The sequence below is a fragment of the Bison bison genome, unplaced genomic scaffold (genome assembly GCF_000754665.1).
Source record: "Bison bison bison isolate TAMUID 2011002044 unplaced genomic scaffold, Bison_UMD1.0 scf7180017864152, whole genome shotgun sequence".
Taxonomy (NCBI): domain Eukaryota; kingdom Metazoa; phylum Chordata; class Mammalia; order Artiodactyla; family Bovidae; genus Bison; species Bison bison.
Genome location: NW_011494724.1, coordinates 341,726 through 362,604, shown reverse-complemented (window position 1 = coordinate 362,604; position 20,879 = coordinate 341,726). Strand labels below are relative to the sequence as shown.

The 20,879-nt window shown below is 40.1% G+C and overlaps 1 protein-coding gene across 1 annotated transcript in view; it reads right to left on the bottom strand.

The window, feature by feature from the left end:
* The window catches only part of NREP (neuronal regeneration related protein), a 32,811-nt gene extending 11,932 nt beyond the window's left edge, over positions 1–20,879 (bottom strand). The window contains exons 1-2 of the mRNA XM_010840949.1: positions 20,819–20,879; positions 19,461–19,529 (exon numbers count right to left, since the gene is read on the bottom strand). Of these exons, the coding sequence (XP_010839251.1) occupies positions 19,461–19,463 (3 nt within the window). The 5' untranslated portion in view covers positions 19,464–19,529; positions 20,819–20,879. The remainder of the gene's footprint in view (positions 1–19,460; positions 19,530–20,818) is intronic.

Sequence of the window (20,879 nt, the reverse complement as noted above, 5' to 3'; positions counted from 1 at the left end):
TGAAATTAAAAGACGCTTACTTCTTGGAAGGAAAGTTATGCCCAACCTAGACAGCATATTAAAAAGCAGAGACATTACTTTGTCAACAAAGGTCCATCTAGTCAAGGCTATGGTTTTTCCAATAGTTATGTATGGATGTGAGAGTTGGACTATAAAGAAAGTTGAGCACTGAAGAACTGATGCTTTTGAGTTGTGTTGGAGAAGACTCTCGAGAGTCCCTTGAACTACAAGGAGATCCAACCAGTCCATTCTAAAGGAGATCAGTCCTGGATGTTCATTGGAAGGACTGATGCTGAAGCTGAAACTCCAATACTTTGGCCACCTAATGCAAAGAGCTGACTCTTTTGAAAAGACCCTGATGCTGGGAAAGATTGAGGGCAGGAGGAGAAGGGGACGACAGAGGATGAGATGGTTTGATGGCATCACTGACTCAATGGACATTTGGGAAAACTCTGGAAGTTGGTGATGGACAGGGAGGCCTGGGGTGCTGCAGTCCATGGGGTCGCAAAGAGTCGGACACGACTAAGTGACTCAACTGAACTGAGCTGAATATGAATGACTTAAGGGAAAAAATATCAATGATAATCATTATCTTTACTATCAAATAACTCAGAATACCTCTGTCCATGCCGGCATTCACCAAGAGTTTTTGAAATACTTGCAGTGTGCTGGACGGTTAGACTCTGGATACCACCAGAAGAGAGACAGAGCTCCTGTCACCTAGGGGCTCAAATCAAGTGGCAGGGGAGGGAGACAGTGGGGTGACAGATCCTCTAAAAGATCATTTTAAAGATCATTTAAAGATCTAAAAGATCATTTAAATGTGGTATGGGCTGAATTGTGTTCCCCCTAATGCCCATATGTGAAATCCTTACCCCAATCCTTGTGTATAGAGATAGGGTATATAAAGAGGTAATTAAGTTAAACTAAGGTCATATGGGTGGACCCTAATCCACATGACTGGTTAGTTATAAGCAGAGGAAATTGTACACACATGCGCACACAGAAGACACACGAGGATACTGGGAGATAGGTGGCCATCTACAAGCCAAGGAGAGAGGACTCAGGAGAAACCAAGGCGGACTGCAGACTTCAAGATTCCCGAACTGTGGAAGATAAACTTCTGTTGTTTAAGCCATCTAGTCTCTGGTACTCTGTTTTGACAGCCCTAGGAAATGAGTCAGTTCAGTTCAGTCGCTCAGTGGTGTCCGACTCTTTGTGACCCCATGGACTGCAGCACGCCAGGCCTCCCTGTCCATCACCAACTCCCGGAGATTGCTCAAACTCAAGTCCATCAAGTCGGTGATGCCATCCAACCATCTCATCCTCTGCCGTCCCCTTCTCCTTCTGCCTTCAATCTTTCCCAGCAGAAAGACTGACTCTCTTCCAGTGAGTCAGTTCTTTGCATTAGGTGGCCAAAGTATTGGAGCTTCAGCTTCAGCATCAGTCCTTCCAATGAATATTCCAGGCTGATTTCCTTTAGGACTGACTGGCCTGATCTCCTTACAGTGCAAGGGACTTTCAAGAGTCTTCTCCAACACCACAGTTCAACAGCATCAATTCTTCAGCACTCAGCTCTCTTTATGGTCCAACTCTCACATCCATACTCAACTACTGGAAAAACCACAGCTTTGACTAGAAATGAATAGTGTGCTTTAGGTGCAATTTTTTTTTTAAGTATAGGTTATGTCAAATGTAATAGTTCTCAGAATATCTATCAATAGATTTAAAAAACAAACAAAACCAACAATTAGCAAGACATCCAGTAGTGCTGTCAACAGAGGAAATGAAGGTGGCAGGGAGCAGATCTGCAAGGGTATGTAAAGGCTGCCAGATGCAAGCCAAGGAAGATAGAAGGTTGAGGGGCTTTCAAGTGCTGATAACAAGTAGGTCAGAAAAAAGGATAAGCTGATCTATCTTTTTGGAGGTCACCTGTTCTTGCTGGACGCCAAAGCTGCTCATTCTTCTTGGCATATGTCAAATGATGCTCTGTAAGTGGACACATGGCTTAAATTGTTTCCCATATATTCAGTTTTCTGGATTCAAGTTTGTGTTCTTCATAAACACTTATTAAACCAACTTCCTTTTTTAAGCTTCACCAAATTCTCTCTTGGTGGTGGTGGTGTGAGCATCTCAGAAATGCAAGCACATGGGGATATCTTGTAAGAAATAAACCAAAGTTTAGGGCTTCCCTGGTGGCTCAGTGGTAGAGAATCCACCTGCCAATGCAGGAGATGTGGGTTCAATTCCTGGGTCAGGAAGATCCCCTGGAGAAGGAAATGGAAACCCACTCCAGTATTCTTGTCTCAGAAATCCCATGGACAGAGGAGCTTGGTGAGCTACAGTCCATGGGGTAGAAAAGAGTTAGAGACAACTTAGCAACTAAAGAATAACAACATAGTCCATATTCAGAATCAATCTAATTGGCATGATTCCTATCACTTCTACCATACTGCATGAAAATTTTGAATTACATCTATTTATTACCTGTTTCTAAATCCATATTTCCCTTTACTCACTTACCATCTTTATCAGTATTTCTTTGGGGAGACTGTTAGATGAGAACAATCTTCAAAGGCAGGACCATGGCTTTATTTGGAGCCTAAATGTATATATATATATATATGTTGCTTACTTTACCAGTGAACGTACATTCTCAGAAAACTGATGAAGATGCTGCATGGCTTGGTTGTTAACAACCATAATCATAACATTATTTTCTAGCCTTTGTGGGGTTCTGTGTGCTTAAACAATGGCCCTTTTATGATTTATCAAAGATAGGTGCCCACCCCCTGTAATTAGAAGAGTGAACCAGAGCAGCAGATGTCCAACCTACATAATTAATTCTTTGAGCAGCAAAGGAGTATATTTTATAATCTCTCTGCCAATTACTCTGTGTGTGAGTGTGTGTGTGTGTGTGTGTGTGTGTGTACGTGCATGTGTGTGTACATCTTCTATTCTGCCTAATTGGCTGGGAGGTTATGAAACCCAGTACTGTAAGACAGAATTTATGTGCACGCACATGCACTTCATTTCTGCAAATACCCTTTGAAGTGGCCCTATTAAGAATCTCCCTCAAAAGCTGGTCTGCTCCCAGGTGTGACTGGTCATGTGAGAGGGCAGAATGTAAAGTGAAACTATAAATGAGTTACAAGGATCATTTTCTCTGAACAGTATTACATCAAGGATTAGATGGTGCCAAAAGATGATGCGCTGAGCTGTCTCTCTAGAGACCAAGTCTTAGAGCTCTGCCTAACCCTGAGAATGCTGCTTGGAGATGGCGTACACAGTGCGGCAAAGGCACTGCAACTAGAAGGCAAAAAGAAAAACGTCGGGTCATTCACATACCGGACGTCATCTCTGCACATTCTAGAAAGTAAAATAAATGTGCTAGTTGGTCCCTAAGTTGGCAAACATTCTGGTTTGAGAACTAAGTGAAACGTGCAGGGATCTAATTTAAGTGTGCGTGCATGCATGCACACACACACACACACACACAAGCTGGCTGTGATAACCAATGGATAATCGCAGAGAAAGCATTACAAACACTTGACTATTGCACTCAACCACAAATGTCCTCCTGCTAGAAAGGAAGGGATGGTCTTTTGGGACACTGCTGCACTACAATACCTACTGACACTCTTGGTTTTTTATGGCCTGATAAGTCATGAACAGTATGAAGAGGCAAAATGATAAGATACTGAAAGAGGAACTCCACAGGTCAGTAGGTGCCCAATATGCTACTGGAGATCAGTGGAGAAATAACTCCAGAGCAATTCACGGGGTCGCAAAGAGTCGGACACAACTGAGTGACTAAACTGAACTGAAGTTCTTAACCTGTAGAAATGGGGGTGGGGGAGACAACTGTGGTTCCCAGCACACAAGCTGATTAAGCCCATCGAATTAACTTTGCTTTGGGTGCAGATGTTTACTATGGGCTCAGAAAATGTCCACATTTTACTCATATTATGCAGCAGATTATGTTACTGCCCATGATGACATGTCAGGCAGGCAAAGGATTCATTTCTTTCCTTTGTGAGCTGGGGTGTTTGAAACAAGCAGTGTTCAGAGTTTAACAGTAGAATCCTCTAGATTCACTCTGCCTGTTGTGAAGCCATCTTGAGAGGCCGCTGATGAATATGTGGGAGCCTGACAGCTGTGGAATTTCATTTCTAGATTTCAACTAGGCAGAGAAAGGAAAAGGAAGTCTCCTCGCTGGCAACAAAATGAAAGTGTTTACAAGTGAAATTAATCGTCAGCACAAAGAGCTTTCACAGTCACTCTGTACCACAGTATAATATTCTGCCTGTTTGGCTGCTGAGTCTTTTAAAATTTGATTTCTAAGAATAAAAACAAAGACTTAAAGAGGAGCAAGGAATCAAGTCAGAAGCAAGCCACAAAAGGTTACCATTACCCAACTTTGCTTTGTCACTGCTCTTTGAAACCATTCATGATGTGAGTTTGGGGCTTTGGATGGCGTGTGCTTCAAGGCAGGGTGCAGCAGCAGCTGGTGAACCCATCACGCTGAACCGGAGGTCAGTTGCAAACATTTTGTGCTGTGCAAACCCCTCTCATCCCAGCCTCATTCCTTTCCAATAGGAAAATGCTTAGCACAAAGCAATCCACCTAAAGGCTCCATAAATCCAAAAAAGGGAGTTACTGATCGAGGAATTCTCAGATTTCTGCCAAGGCACCCTCCCCTGTGCTGGAGGTCAGCCTGGTATGCTAAGCAGAGCCAAATTGTGGACTGGACTCAAGGAATTAAGTTCAACACTTCAAATCTAGACTTTTAATGGGCGATTTTTCTTTTCAGTGATGAAGACAAAACAAAGTACAAACAGCTGATAACAGCCCAAAGTAAACCAGGAGAAAAAGCACAAGAAGAAAGCTTGGAAACAAATCTCATAAAGGATATCTAAGAAGAGATTTTCTGAACAAAGGGAAGAAATAAAGCAGCTTTTTAAAACTCTGGTTTGAGATTAAGCAGTTTGTGAGTGAACAATAAGAAAGTACAGGCCACAAAAATAAGACATTTGCTCTTTCCAGCAGGATAAAAAATACTGGCCTTTGTTAACTCGCAAGGAAAAAAAAAAAAAGAAAAGGCCCCTCAGGCATTTAAGCACAGCATAAGCTTTTCCTTGCCCCATGACCTCAACAAATATGTTAATAAAATCTTTTACCTCCCTGGAGTGGAACCAGAGTAAATATTTACTTAACACATCTGAGTTCTAAGTCTGGACCACCTTATTCCCTTATATAAATTGGTTTTCATTTGCAACCAAGAAATTAGAAACACCACATTTTGCAATGTTTCTCCTACACTTATGGTAGGAGAAGGAAGGAAGGATGAAAGGGAAGGAAGGGAGGGAAGAGAGGAAGAAAGAAAGAGGGAGGCAGAAAGAAAGAGAGCAAAAGACTGAAGGACAGAATGAACACCCTAAGGAAGAAAAGAAAACCATATTGGGCCTGAGTGCACCAAACTGCACTTGCGAATTTTTGAACGGTATTCTCTGCCACAAATGAGTCATGCTGCCGATACCCTTTCCAATACTAGACATCTGGAATTAGCAGGACCTTTTCCAAGCACATTCCAAGGTTAATAGGAAACATCTAGACTTGCTTTTATTAGCCAGTTTGAGTAATTTTAGGTATACTGAATTTCACCTTCATGTAACTATAAGAAGTCTGATTTCTACTCACCAAGAATGCTAATTTTTCTTTCTTGTTCTAAAGTTACTGTGCTATTCACTAAAACCTATGAAAGTTTTCACCAACAACGTGAAAGAAAAAGTCCTTGAAACTCAGGGTCTTTTTTCCTAAAGCCCTAAATTAAAAGCTAGTGAAATAAATATTTATCTGGACATATGGATTTGGGGTTTTTCTTGATCTGGGTGAATAATGAGATAGCCAGTTGCTTTTGATGAGCTTATGAACAATTTCAAAGCATTCCTATTGCTGACATATGCAAGACTGACTTTTCCAGAAAGTTTGCATTTTCACCCAAAGTGCTCATTCCAAAAGAATTTATTCACTCTTTCCATCAATGCACCCTCTTCTGCTGGCAGGTGCAAACTGATCAGCATTTAGCAAAAGTCATCTCACAGTTCAGAGCTTGTCGTGTACTGTTTTGGTCATTTGAAGTCTAGATAACTCTTCAACAGCAAACAGCATTGCAACAGATCACCAAATTCAGAGGGAAAGTGGTTTCTATTATGGAGAGGATGTAATTAAACTTGGTTTAAATCAGACGCTAGTTGATTATCTTTTAAGAAGTTTGGCTTTAAAGAGGGGAACACAGCCAGACCTGCATCTGCACGTCCTAAGTGCTGGGGCACTGCGCGGCTTCTGGGGAACTGTCCTATATGGAAACTGCAAAAAACTGAGAGCACAGAGGAGCAGGTCAGGACAGATGTGCCCCTGTGCACCCCCTGGACTCTCAGGCCCACTGAGTGGGGTCTGACTCAGAAGGCAGCTTCTCCCTGATAAAGGCCAGTCCGGCAGTGCCACAGGAAGCAGAGAAGACCAAAGGCAGTGGCCATCAACCCAAATGGACGCGGTGTTTCGGGACCAGGAGTCACCATACCTGGAGAGTCATGAAGATGACAGCAAAAGGAATGCCAAATTAGGAGGCTAAATTCTCTGGGAAAGGGATCAGTTATATTCTAATTGGCATGAAAAAGACAGCATTGGAAACTCAGAACTTCATTCTAAATCCTGACTGCATTCTGAGACAAGACACTGATATTGACATCTTTGGGGCTTTTCCCTTTGGTTCTTCTTCCATGGTAAACCAATCAGCAAAACTATACTTCTCCAAAGGAAGAGAACTGTGAGCAAGACATGAGAGTGGTTGGAACCCACACTGGCAGAATATTTAAGTTTGGAGAGCCACAGTTTTCTGTGGGAATTGCACACTGGAGTTCATTCTAATTTTTTGTTTTTAAATTTTAGGCACATTTTCTAGGCACACCCCTTTAATCCTCAGGGTGCCGCTGAAAGGATGAAATGCATCAGTACCTGTAAGGCCACGGCAACAGGGTCAGCACAGATGGACCAAGTGGGCCGGGGTCAGCTGTCACACCATCAGCCTCACCGTCTGACAGAGGAGGACGCTCCGCAGTCAGGGAGCGTGCCCAAGGTCACATAGCTGAGAAATGGAGAAGACGGGATGCACACCCAGCCTCTCTTCTCAGAGAACACGGCCTGTCCATAGCAGTCTTGTCTGCTGTTTCCCCAGAGCCAGCTGCAGTGGCGCCACGAGGCCCTGAGAGTGGGCTTGCTTTCAATCCCTCGGTAGGTGCTGAGCGTCTCTACTCAGTGGATTGTTGACACCTACCATCAAGAGTAGTTTTCTCAGAAATATTTGTTTCTCTGCTAGCTGTATTTTCTTGTGTGTGTGTGTGTGTGTGTGTGTGTGTTTTCTGATAAATAGCTCCCCTTCAAAAATAACAGAGTGAAGTAAGCCAGAAAGAAAAACACCAGTACAGTATACCTAGGCATAAATATGGAATTTAGAAAGATGGTAACGATGACCCTATATGCGAGACAGCAAAAGAGACACAGAGGTATAGAACAGTCTTTTGGACTCTGTGGGAAAGGGCGAGGGTGGGATGATTTGAGAGAATAGCATTGAAACATGTATATTATCATATGTGAAACAGATCGCCAGTCCAGGTTCGATGCATGAGGCAGGGTGCTCAGGGCTGGTGCACTGGGACGACCCTGAGGGATGGGATGGGGAGGGAGGTGGGAGGGGGGTTCAGGATGGGGACACATGTACACCCATGGCTGATTCATGTGAATGTGTGGCAAAACCCACCACAATAGTGTAAAGTAATTAGCCTTCAATTAAAATAATTTTAAAAAATAACTTGCCTAAAACACTCAGCACTGTTGGAGGGCACACAGGGCGTGCTCACCAGTGTCCATTTGTCGCTACAGTCACTGGGGAAGGACAACATTTAGAGCGGCAGCTCTCACTTGGCTACCTTAAGACTGTGGGTCTAATTAAAGCCAAGCAACACTGATCACCACGGTTTTGTCTTTTTTCAGTTTTCCCTGGAAGGAAATGTTCAGCACAATACAAATATCTAGCAAACACTGCAGCTAATTACGAAGGGTATTTGCTGAGAAGCCAAATTGTTTTAATATGACCCCTAAATAAACTCTCAAACAACTTCTTTGATGACCAGGCAATGGACAATCTAATTCAGAATATCTTTCAACAAATACCATTAGAACTCATGTTCACTCTAACTTTACTTTTCAAAATTTCAATTTCAAAACAAACTGTTTAGTCAAAGGAGAATTAAACTCTTGATCAATAATACACAGCTATGCAAACCATACACAACATATAAGTATAAAGTGATCCTAGTTGAAGGGGAAGAAAATAAATACTTATTAGGATAGAGAGGCATGTATAAACAATTAAGAATGGTAATTCAGAAAGAAAAACAAATCTAACCTGATTCCAGTTGGGAACTTTTAATTAATATAGTCTAAGAAATGCAATCAGTTCTAATGACAAAAATGGAAACACAGAGACGAGGGAACAAGCCAACCATTAGTTATTACTATCATGAAGGTAACAAATAGCATGTAACAAGAAAAGTGGTCTGTGATCCTCAAACCACATGTAGAGTACTGTATTCATTCAGTCAAAGACATGACGAACCTCTGGTTTTGTCTAAACAACATAAGAACATTGATCAATTGGGGAAAAATTCACATTAATTATCAGATGAGTGGTTTCTATGATGCCAAAAACCAAATTTAATGGAATTTCTGATTGAATTGATTGTGACAGTGTAGACAGTTAATCCTGTATAATAAAATTAAAGTTTAAAAAGCAGTCCTCATGAAAAAAAAAAAAGAAAAAGGAATAGGCTTAATGAAGATGAAATGAAAAGATGTAGAGATTTGACTCCCAGACCTTGATAACAAGATCAGAATAATTTAAGATTCTATTATCAAGAAGCGAGCAAAACATACAAGGGCCAGAGGCATTCCACGATGTATAATTAGACCCAAGTTTCCACAGGGCACCGTGAAATGGAGCTTCAGTTATACAGCTTTTTTATAGGGTCCAGAGCATTCAGGCTTTGGAAACAATCAAATCCAGGTAATAAAAGATCAAAATTACAAAGATGAGAAGGGCTCTAAGATGTGGGCAGAATTTTTGATGCTGTATTACCTAAATTGGTTGAGTATATATATATTAATTATCCAATCAATAAGTCAAGAAATATTTACTAAATACTTATTTTCTATGAAGTATTGAATTTTGGTAGGTAGCTTTCAACTCCAGAGAATGAACATCTTAGGAAAGACAATTCCCCATTAGTTTGGGTTGCAAGTGCTAAACTAGCAAAGAAAACACATTAAAAAAAAAAAAAGGTTTCTTTAGAGCTAAGCCACCAAATCTTGGGATATCTATTCAGGAAAGGTAAGGGTTAATTAACAACTTCATCTTTTCAATTTCTAATTCTCATAACCATGCTACCTCAGAAAGTCCATGAGATTGCATGTTTCGAATAGTAGGTCCATTCTCTGCCCAGTATTCCTTCTTTCAGCCAGTGTTAACTGAGTCCCCACAACGCAGCAGGCACTAGGCTAAACGTTCAAACACGTGCTGCCAAACCCACATGGCACCACGGCAGAGGCTCGGCAACTGCCTGGCAAACGTGCACAACGGCAGGCTTTCCCAGCATGGTCTCAATAAGCCTTTTGGTAACTTTCACTATGATGCCTTAAATGAAGGGCAAGAAATAGTCCTTCTTGGAAAAGTACTTAATAACAATCCCTTACTTAGGTCATGTTTTTAAGTATCTTAGTCAATAAGTTTTATTCATCTAACCACAGAATCCAGTTTTTCCTTGACAGTTTCGAATGTTGGCTGCCAAACACACAGTATCTTCTCCTAATTTCTGCTATATCTGACAATGGCTTTATTCAAAGAGACCACAAAATGCCTGGATCCATTTTAAACACAACTTTTGTAAATTCCCCCTGTTCGGTCAGTGGCCTGCAGTACTTTTCCCAGCTGGAATTGTATCAAACACAATTCAGACAGGAAGGCTGCTACCTGCCCTAGTAATCAAAGGACGGCGGTGTGTGATGGTGATCTGAGTACGGGCTGGAGTGGAGAAGGGACAAGAGCTAGAACTGGGCAACCACACCAAAACTTTGTGCACAGTATCAACCTCCCTCTTGTTTTAATTACGTATTGGTACAGGTCTCTGGCTCATATTTTCACTGGCAACAACTATTCAGCTATTCTCCCTTTCTTTCCAATCAATGGCTCTGATTCCCAATTTCAGCATAAAAGGGGCAAACAGACCTTCCTTTCACTGACCGCATTCTCTTAAATATCTTTCCCTTCTTTTCAAACAGGCGTGATGCTTGTATTTTAGTCTATGAGAGTTAGGATGAATACTGAACAAGCACAGTTAAAATCCAGGGCTTAAAAATACCTCCAGCTACATAAATCTAGGGCTTCCCTGGTGGCTCAGACAGTAAACAATCTGCCTGCAATGCAGGAGACCTGGGTTTGATCCCTGGGTTGGGAAGATCTCCCAGAGAAAGGCATGGCAACCCACTCCACTATTCTCGCCTGGAGAATTCCGTGGACAGGGAAGCCTGACAGGTTACAGTCCATGGGGTGGCAAAGAGCTGGACATGAACTGAGCGACTTCTTAGGCATAAGGCTTAGATCGGAAACCATTCCGAGGTAACAACAGGCAATTATTTTATTTGTAAAGAATTCATTACCTTGTGAAACCAGAGCAGATGATGCTCTACTGTCATGACTGACTCAGTCAGATTGCTGAGAGGCACTGTGGACCGCTGGCAATACAACATTGATGACCTGAAGCACAGTGACATCTCCCAGCCGGATGGACATGTGACTCCTCCCTAAAGCTGACAGTCCTCTTCCAGCAGACCACATCAAACTAAATTTCTGGACACTCTGAGGGCTTCTTCTGTCTAAAGAGTGCAGAAGGCAGCGCAGAACTGAGGAGCTGGTTTTGTATCGTGTTTACATTTCACTTAACTCTCCCTAACACTGAGCCTTCTTTATTCAGTGAGAGATGGTTTTCAGCAACAAATTCATCACCTGTGTGTAGTGACTTAATTTCCTGGGTCCTACATTTTATAATCAGAACTGTCACGCCCCAGCAAAGTGTTGGGCTACTACGAGTTGTAAATCTCAAGGTGAGCCACCTGGCTCTGCCCAGAAATAACAGATCTCCATGTATTCCTGAGCTCTCACTCATTCATTTATTCCACAGACATTTATTGGTTACTAAGGATGTGCCTTAGTAACCAATAAGAGGAATTGCTTCTGCTTAGGAATTCGCTGCAAGTGTTTTTGATATCAATGTTAAATTGCACTTGGGCAATTCTAGGCAAATGCATTAAGACTGAAGGATTTTTAGAAAGATTATGTGTTACTAGACTTCCCTGGTGGCTCAGGCGGTAAAGCGTCTAGCCTACAACGTGGGAGACCCGGGTTCGGTCCCTGAGTTGGGAAGATCCTCCAGAGGAGGAAATGGCAACCCACTCCAGGATTTTCTTGCCTGGAAAATCCCATGGACGGAGGAGCCTGGTGGGCTACAGTCCATGGGGTCGCAAACAGTCAGACACGACTGAGCAACTAAACAAACTAAGGATGTGCCAGTTCCCACACAGGTATTGGAGCAGTGGTTAGACTGGCTCATGGAGGTGTAATCTATTTCAAGGTCCATGAAGGTTAGGGGTTCCTTTCACTTTGTAGGAAAAGAATGCCAGTCAATTTCACTAGTTGTTCTAGAGTTCCCTCTCAACTGTTCCACAACTGAACTCACCATCCTGATACAGGAAAAGGGGAAAAAGAGGCATCACAGCTTCAACTGCACCATAAGAAGAGGTCCGATGTTCACTTACTAGTGGTCAGTGTACTTCAGGTTTATTCTTGGAGGGTAGAAAGGCATGCAGAAAGAAGCCAGCCACAAGTAGAATATTGTGTGTGCGTTTAGTATACAAGGGAGCAGATCATTCCTGCTAGATGTCCTGGGGAGAGTTTCATGGAGGTGTTGTCATTTAAATTCAGTCTGGAAGAAGAGCTTTATTTGTCCAGAGGAGCATTCTTTCTAGGACTGAGTAAGCAAAGGCACAGAGGGGAGGGCCTCCTGGGGCATGTTCAGAATAACAAGTAGCCTGGTCCTTCTAAGAAAATAAATGCTATAGTAGCTAGAAATAAAACACGAGTTCACATAGTTACTGGAATGGCTGCTCAGCCACAGAGATTCAGTTTATGAAGGTTTAAAACACAGAAGTTGAAAAAAATATTTAAAAGTATGATGTGGGAGTAGGCATAAAGAATTTAAGGAAACAGCGCTTATGTATGTCACTTACTGTCTAGGGGATGAGTCCAACCACACCTGAAGGGTCCAGAAGAACTGGTAAAATCATTTCATATTGAAAATCTTGCAGCTGATGCCTTCTGAGTCTGTCCTGTTTCCAGAAGAGATTCCAGAAAAATCCTTCTTGGTCTTGGCTTTCCCCAACTTTTGGGTAACATGTGATGAGATTCCCTTATGATGGTCACTAGACTATTGTCTAAATTATTAACGGTCCATAGGCCTCAAATTGTAAACAATTTTATTATGATGATGTAAGCGTTGGCTTGAATTCTGAATATGTACGTCTGGCTAATCAGGAAGAAGTAGAGAGAACCAGCTGGGTTTGTGTGGTTGCGACTGATTAGCACATGGCTAGCCGCAAAGAAGGGAAGAATGGGGTCTGCTTTCACAGCTGGCACAGCAACAACACCCTCTCTGGCCAAGTGGACACTAAGGAATCCTCTGGCATTTACCAGGGGAAGTGCAGCCACTTTCTCCCAAGAAAGAGGTTAAGTGTGCTCCCTTCCCTATTCCTTCCAACTAGGGACCTTCCTTCTTATCACTCTATCATGGCCCAAGGACAGTAAGAGGCAGCAATAAATAAGGTGTATGTGAATGAACATGTGTGCTTTTTCTGTTGGGCACAGTCAAAATGCAAAGAGCCTGAGACAGGCTGGAACCTGAGTGGGAGCCTGGGGCCATCTCCAAGATGCCTGCGCAGTGGCTGCCTCTAGCTCAGCAAGTGGAGTCCTTGCCTTCTAGGTCTAGTGTGTGAGGTCCGCCTTTGAGAGCAGAGAGGCCTGAAATAGGGAGAGGACATTCACTAATGCGGTAAACATGTATTATGCTCTCTCCTGTAAGCATACCTTTCCAATAAATGTATTTCTTTTATCAGAAATATGCTTTTCTCTCATCTAAATCTACCCATTCTTCACTCACTCAATATTTACTAAGGATAGATGCTAAGCCCTGAAAACATCAAGAAGGCACAGTACCTGCTCTCAAGGACCTTCCAGGTTTCAAATTTTGTGCCGACTCCAATCAGTTGTTAAAGTAACAAGAGGGTGAAGATTTGGAAATCATATTCAGGATGAATAATAATAATAATGTGTGTTAAGACACTGATTCGCAATGTCTGCCACAAGTGGAGGAGGAGGCAGAGATGGCACACAAACCATGTATCTGTCATCTCTGGGTATGGCTTAACCTCCTTAAAAGAAAGAATTCACCTCCAATTCCCAGTCTCTAGTGATACCACTCCTCTGCATCTTACAATTTAGCACTAGATTATATTGTAAGACATTAAGTTCATCACGCATATTAGTCTTCCTGCCACAAGTAAAATATAAATCTACATTCCATAATGCAACAAACTTAGCACAAAGAAAATACTAAAAAAGAAAAAAAGGCTTGTTCAGCTGACATAGGAATAGATGCACAATCCTACTGCTAACTCTTCTCATTTTCTTCAGTGCTTCCATACATGGCAACTTTGTTTTCTTGGGATCATTTACATGATATCACAGAATGAGATCATACTGGAAATAAGTAAAGGCTTTAAAGTTCCAGTACTGGGAGCAAAGTTTCTCCTGGATCCCAGAGGGGATTTTTAGGACTATAGTGAAAAGTTGCTGTCAGTTTTGAGTACCACAGCTGGATCAAACCTAGAGGGCTAGAATCACATCAGGTTGTTCAGAGGATGGCTCTAAATGTTGATAAAGGTGAGCAACTGCAAGACACTTGTTTGACAAGTGGCTTTATGGCTTAATCATAATTTTTTTCTTCTGCTAATAAATAATGGAAAATAATTTGCTGTGGAAGCCAACATTACATTCACTTCAACTTCCTAGCTCTTTAGAAGAATGGAAGGATAAAAATTACTTCTAGTCCATGAAAACTAAACAAGATTAAGTCATTAAGGATGAATTTTTAAAAGTCCAACTTAACAGGTATTAGCATGTATGCACCAAATATTTACTGAGCTTCTAACATATATTTAATATTTCATTAAACACTGCATATGAAGTTTTTAAACTTTCTGGAAGTCTATAATCTAGCTGGTCAGTGAAAGAAATGCATGTGATCCAACTAAGAAATAATGCAGGAGAGTATAATCTAGTGTTACACCAGGTTAATACCATGTCATTGCTACTAATAACTGAATTGATATTTAGAATTTAGTTGAGAGCCATGCTAATGTTTAAATCCCAAACCATTAGAGCTGCTAATACTGTCATGCACTAACAGATCAATTTCAGGATCACTGCTGTTTTTTAAACTACTGAGATGAGAGATTCTTGAAGCTGTCCATAGGTGCAAAACATGTCCAGAAGTACTCGTTTCAGATAGATTTAGATCCAAGAAATAGGATTTTTAGGAACCATAATTTCTATAGATGTGGAATGAGACTTATGGTTAATTTTCCAATATAAAGCAAAGGAGTGGTTTAAAGCCAGAATTTTTAAAATATATCTTGATCAACTAAGATGATACAATCCAGCTACATCCATTACATTTTCTTCTGGTATATTCAAATTGGATTCACTGGTAAGATTTCCTTATTGCTAGTCTTTTTCCCATATAACAAAGGAATTATTCAGATAATTCAGGCAAATCCCTTCCACTCCTGCCTCACTCCAGCAACATTTTGTTTTTTTTGTTTGTTTGTTTTTTTTTCTTGGATGATGATGTTTTTATTTAAATTTGAATGTGAACTAATTTTCTTTTTTTTTTTTTTTACAGATAAACATTTTAATTGATTAAATATATTATTTTCAAGATCTTTTGGAAATCGCACTTGTAATATTCTATTCAACAGCCAAAGGCAATAAAAAAAGTTTAAAACCAAAAATGTTCTGACATGAACATGTGACAGGAATTGCTGCTATGTGAAGTAACATACACTGCTCCAGCAACATTTTGAATAAAGCAAGATGAATCAGACAAAATCAAGTTATTTTGTGTTAAGCATAATTATTCAGATAATTATCTCAACCGTCCATTTCACTTTGGTTGTGAGGATAAGGTCCTAAAAGACTTACCAGCCAAAAACAGCATTTAAAAACATATGTGCAAGAGCAGGGAAGCCACAGTACCTCACTCTAAGGCTCCTGGTCAGTCTAGTGTAAGTGAGCACAATGTATAAAACTCATCATCTGGAGGTTATTCATTTGGATTAGTAAAGTGTTCACATTTCAGAAGTATATTTTCCTATTTTAAAGTATTCATCTTAGACTGTGTGTGTGCTCAGTCATGTCTGACTCTTTGCAACCCCATGGACTCTAGACAGCCAGGTTCCTCTATCCATGGAATTTTCCAGGCAAGAATACTGGAGTGGGTTGCCATTTCCTACTTCAGGGGATCTTCCTGACCCAAGGATTGAACCCGTGTCTCCTGCATCTCCTGCATTGGCAGGCAGATTCTTTACCACTGCACCACGCGGGAAAACCATTCATCTTAGGGTTTAAAATAAAGAGAATTCTTTCAGTGTATTTATGATGATCTGATTTACATGCCAGTTTTAAGAATTGCATCAGTTTAAAACAGAACAAATAAAAAAAATAGAATGATATTTTAAATACCTGTTTATCCCAAGATTTCTGCTCAAATACCTTCTTCTGCCTGACCTATCTATTTAGCTCAAGAGGAAGAGGGACTGGGGCTAAACCCAGATAGACCATCCCTACTGTCCTAATTCCCCAAACAATTCCCAATTCTCCCCTCACAATGAGCTAGAAGCACTGGTAAAAGAGAAGACAGTACCATCTAAAATTACTCTCCTAGGTACTTTTCAGCATCCCCACAATCAAAAAATCACTGAGTAACTTGTAAATTTACATTCCAAAACCCAACGGCACAGCTACCAACAGTACCTCATCCCTTTGCAATCTTTCTCTTTTTCTTTAAACAAGAAAACCTTATGTTACTGGAGAGATTATTGAAAGAGTCTCCTTGTAAGTTCATGAATGCCACTTCACAGACTGTACAGAAAGCAAAGCTCTATGAGCAGTACAATGGAGTCAACTCATCATTTTGAAAAGCTCAGCATCAGACTTAGAGAGAATCTAAAATTGTTCCAATTCCTAGGTCTCTGTTAAAACATAATGAGCCCAAGCTTTTGCCACTGTGAATCCATGGCACATTCGTACCAGGAGGTAAGTTTACAGCACAAAGGGAAGTCATGTTGAAAATCAGGACTTAACTTTGACACTGAATGAAATAATTTATTTTTTCAAACTATTCACTAAGACCATCTGCTTATTTTTGAAATATTTTCTTCTCAGTGATGTATCCAAAGCAAATGCCTTTAAAATAAAACAACTAAGTAAATCCCAAGGACCAATATTAAATATAATCTTAGAAATTAAATTTAACAAAAAGCCAAATATAAATTAAAGAAATGCTGAGGATTTCTGCAGACTCACAATATCTTGTTAATTGCAAAGACATGTCGGGGGTGGGGTGCTAGAAAAAGTTATGCTTACTAGAAAACCAAAAAAACTGGGGGATGGTATTAAAAAGAACATTCTAGAAAATGAAGAAAAGGCAAACCACACTCAAAATTAAAACTTGTAACAGTACTCCTAAAATGCACAACCCCAGATGCACTGTAGCCTATGTAAATAATGCCCCCTGGGGTTGTGCCCAAAGGGTCCCGTATATGGAACACAATGTGATTAGCGCCTCATAGATTAACAACACAGTTGTATTTTTTCATAATGCAAAAAGTTATCATTGTGAAACATCATTTTAGGGTATGTCGAATGCCTAAATATTGAACCATTCTGTTTTGGATCCTAGAGTCTACTAGTGAATTTCTTACTCTGGAATGAGTTGATTATAAATTTGTATTTGGAATAAGCCCTTTACTAAACAGGTCAAAAACACTGAAATTAGACCCTTTTTAGTGTTTTGAAATATGGAAATCCATGTTTCTATATGAATGGAAAGATATGTCTCACAGAAAATATATAAAAGTTTATATATGTTCTGAAGGTGACTAGGTGTTAAGTGCACTGCTTCCCCAGAGCTAGTTTCTATCATATAAGAGGTAAGTCTTTAAGTAAAGACTTAAAGATCAGCAAAGTAATTCCTGTTTTAATCAAGGAAAGAAAATAACTTCATTTTTCCAAAAAGGAGAAAAGGAGGTATAAGACACCTCTAATTTCAGTTAAAAAAAAAAAAGACAATCAAAATTTATTTTTTTTTACATTAGTATGTGAAAAGACTTTGAAGAGCTCAGACCTCCCGGAATAAGAAAATTGCTAGAAAGTTACTTGGAATCACCCACAGACAATAACTGTCGGTGGTTTCATTTCAGGCAATGGGCTTGTGCCAAAAGGGACTGACATCTTGATGAAAGGATCACCAAAAAGTTGTGAGAATTTTTCCATGACTAAAAATCCTTCCAAGAGCAACAAACTGATTTCTCATTCTGCCACCATAAATAGACGACAACTGTAAGAAATTGACAACATGTAACAATAATTTGAATTTGGTCTTCTGCACTCGAACTGTTCCAACTTTCATTCTGGGCTTTGGCACACATGCTTTACTTCCACAAAACTTACTCCGCTCACTGCTATGGAAACACGATATTTATTCTTTGAGCTTGATCTATAGGACTAATTTTGGCAGAATCAGTGGTCAGACTGATGTTTAACCAAACTGGTCACCTGACATTAAAACACACATGACTCTTCACACCCTCTTTATTCCAGGGTAAGGTTCTGGGATAAAGAGCTACAGGACAAGGTGGCGTGGCCAATCACAGTAAAAGGTAACGAAATAAACAAAAACACTTTGCAGTAGGTTATTTTATTACCATCCTAGAACCCTATGACAATGGCTAGTCAGGAATTTAATATCCATTTAGGAACCATTTGCACAAAACCTACTGATTAATTTCCTGTTTATCCCTTTTGCCTTCTACCTTAAGTTACTTAATTTGGTCATTATCAACCTATGCCCAAGCAAAATCTATTTTATTTGATGCTTTGACACCCACCTGTTGAAATGATAAGTGAGGCATACACAAAAAATAAACAGCTTACTTATTAACAGAATTCAAACAGAATTCATTTAACTGCTTCTGACTCACTTTTCTCCTTGGAAGCTTATACTTGGATTGCTCTCAAAGAAAACATCAAGTATATCGGATTCAATTTTGATTCATTAAATTCCTCCCTCGTTTAAAAGAAAAAACGAAAACTAAATTTGGAAACCACACACTCTTAAGTGGCAAAGAGGTGTTTTAAAGAGCATAAACATCTGCAGTAGGACATGCTGTACTTAACTAAAAAGTTTCATGACATTTCTGTTCTTTTTTTCAGTTCATTTCCATAGAGGAAATTTTTCAAAAAAGAGTAATACATGTATTCAATTGTTTTTAATGTGTATTTCATCTATTTCTTTAATCCATCATCGAACACTAAGCTGCCTCCTCTGTGAATCATAATGCTTGTCAGAAATAGTTACACCTTCATTTAGAGGATAACACGCTTATCTTCTAAAACTGAGCAGATGTCTCTCATAAATGAAGTTATAAATCAACGACAACAATAAAACAGTATTTGGGAGACAATAGAGTGTATTACCATAAAAGTCCATGCTCTACGTATATGCCGCTTTAGCATATACTATAGCTGTTGGATTAGCTGGACACAGACTCCTACTTTTGGGATAAGTTCTGGCTCTCTCTACTAAAAGACCCATTGCTTTGTTTGAGCCCCATTGCTTGCCACCTCTTCCACGCATGTCACAATTTATCACTCTTCTTAAAGAACAGAACAGTTTCTGTTGTTCAAGTTAAAAATTTTTCACTTCTGAAAGGAATTTCAGTTTTCTACTCAAAGTGATTGAAAATCAAAAGATCTTATTCCTAATTCATCACATCCAATTAATATAAATTGCTGTACTGCAGAAGCTTGCCAGGCTGGATAGGAACCTCTGAAAGGTCATATAGGGTAGAAACAATGAAGGGTTCAGAGGAGATGAAGGTGGGTGGTTGATATTTATATGGAATAAAGACTGGTAAGAAGCAATTGAGAATCTCCTCTGATGACCAATTCTTACCATTTTGAGAATCCTTAACAGTCTTGGCCTTGCACCCTCCCTCTCTTCAGTCCAAGGAGACCAACCAACCTGCAAAATATGTTTAAATACAGTAGACAAATTGCCTTACCATAGGTCAGCAAATGAGAAATGCTTGTTTAGAGGTTACAGACAAATAATCATTTTCTGTGGTTAAGCTCAGTTACATGCAAATTATTGTAACCACTGGAGCTTCTGAAAGAGCTTTTCAAACAGTCTGCAGGCTTAAATAGGGGACAAAGGAATCCCTGGTACCTGGCTTTGCAGAGTCCTGGGCTATTCTTAGTGTTGGGTTCATCTTTAAATTGCAGGAATTTAAAAGGCTTAATAACTTAAAAGTAGAATCAAGTGATAAAAATAGATTGTTTTCTGGCCGCTCTTTGTTCCCAGACATACTACTGGCAGTATATTTGCAATCAAGACAGCAGAATACGAATCAGCCTTGCACCGTGTAGTGTAATGCCTCAGAGTGGATATTTTTGGAAATGGCACTGCATTACATAACCTTCCGTGTTTAAAAAAAAAAAAAAACACTACACTAAGGGGGAAAAGTCAGGAATATACACCATTATGCCCTTCTCCCTAAACCAAATAAACATTAATATACGTGCTGCGGTGATTTTCCTCTCAACCTTTGTGTCAGAATACAGTTCTTTTGTTAACATAAGTTATGACAAAAATTAAGATGAATGGAGAAACAAAGTTCTCTAACAGGGTATTATAAGCTCTTCGAGTTTTCCTATAATGGCATTACAGACACACAGAAATGCAAATCAGATTATTATCATCATCAAGCAAAAAGCAGTCACTTATTTTTAAGCCATCCCTCCCCCAAAGTTCAGCTGCTTTATAAGAAAATGCAGGGGGAAAGTGTTGCAAGATCGAATGCCTGAAAAGACCCTTGGAGGCGCAGCAGCTTTGAAAGAGTAATAAAGACTAAGGATGGAGGAACACAAATCCACTTTATAAAAGAGGAGGGGGGGGTGTGCATGCACCAAAGTGCATTTAATGCAAAGAAACAAAACAGTTCCTAACAATGCTTTATTAGCAAGAAGAACAAAAATCACACCAACAAGCGAAAAACCCCACCCCTTCCCAACAGATTTCTCCCTCTGAACTTGTGCATTAGGAAAAAAAAAACACCCAAGTCAAATTCCAGCCTTAATGCAGCGGGACCAAAATGCCAGAATTTCTCTAAGTACAGGCTTCCGTTCTTTAAAATTTAGAGGGAAGAAGCATGAACTCTGCAGGGTTGGAGTCCAGCAAAGAGCAAAGGCAAGAAATCGACACAAAAGAGAAAGCAGCGCTCCCGGCCGGGGATGGGAATGGCATATACTTACAGACAAAAGCCCCGTTCCCTGTTCACTCTCTCCTCTCTACACCTGAAACACAAATGTGGAT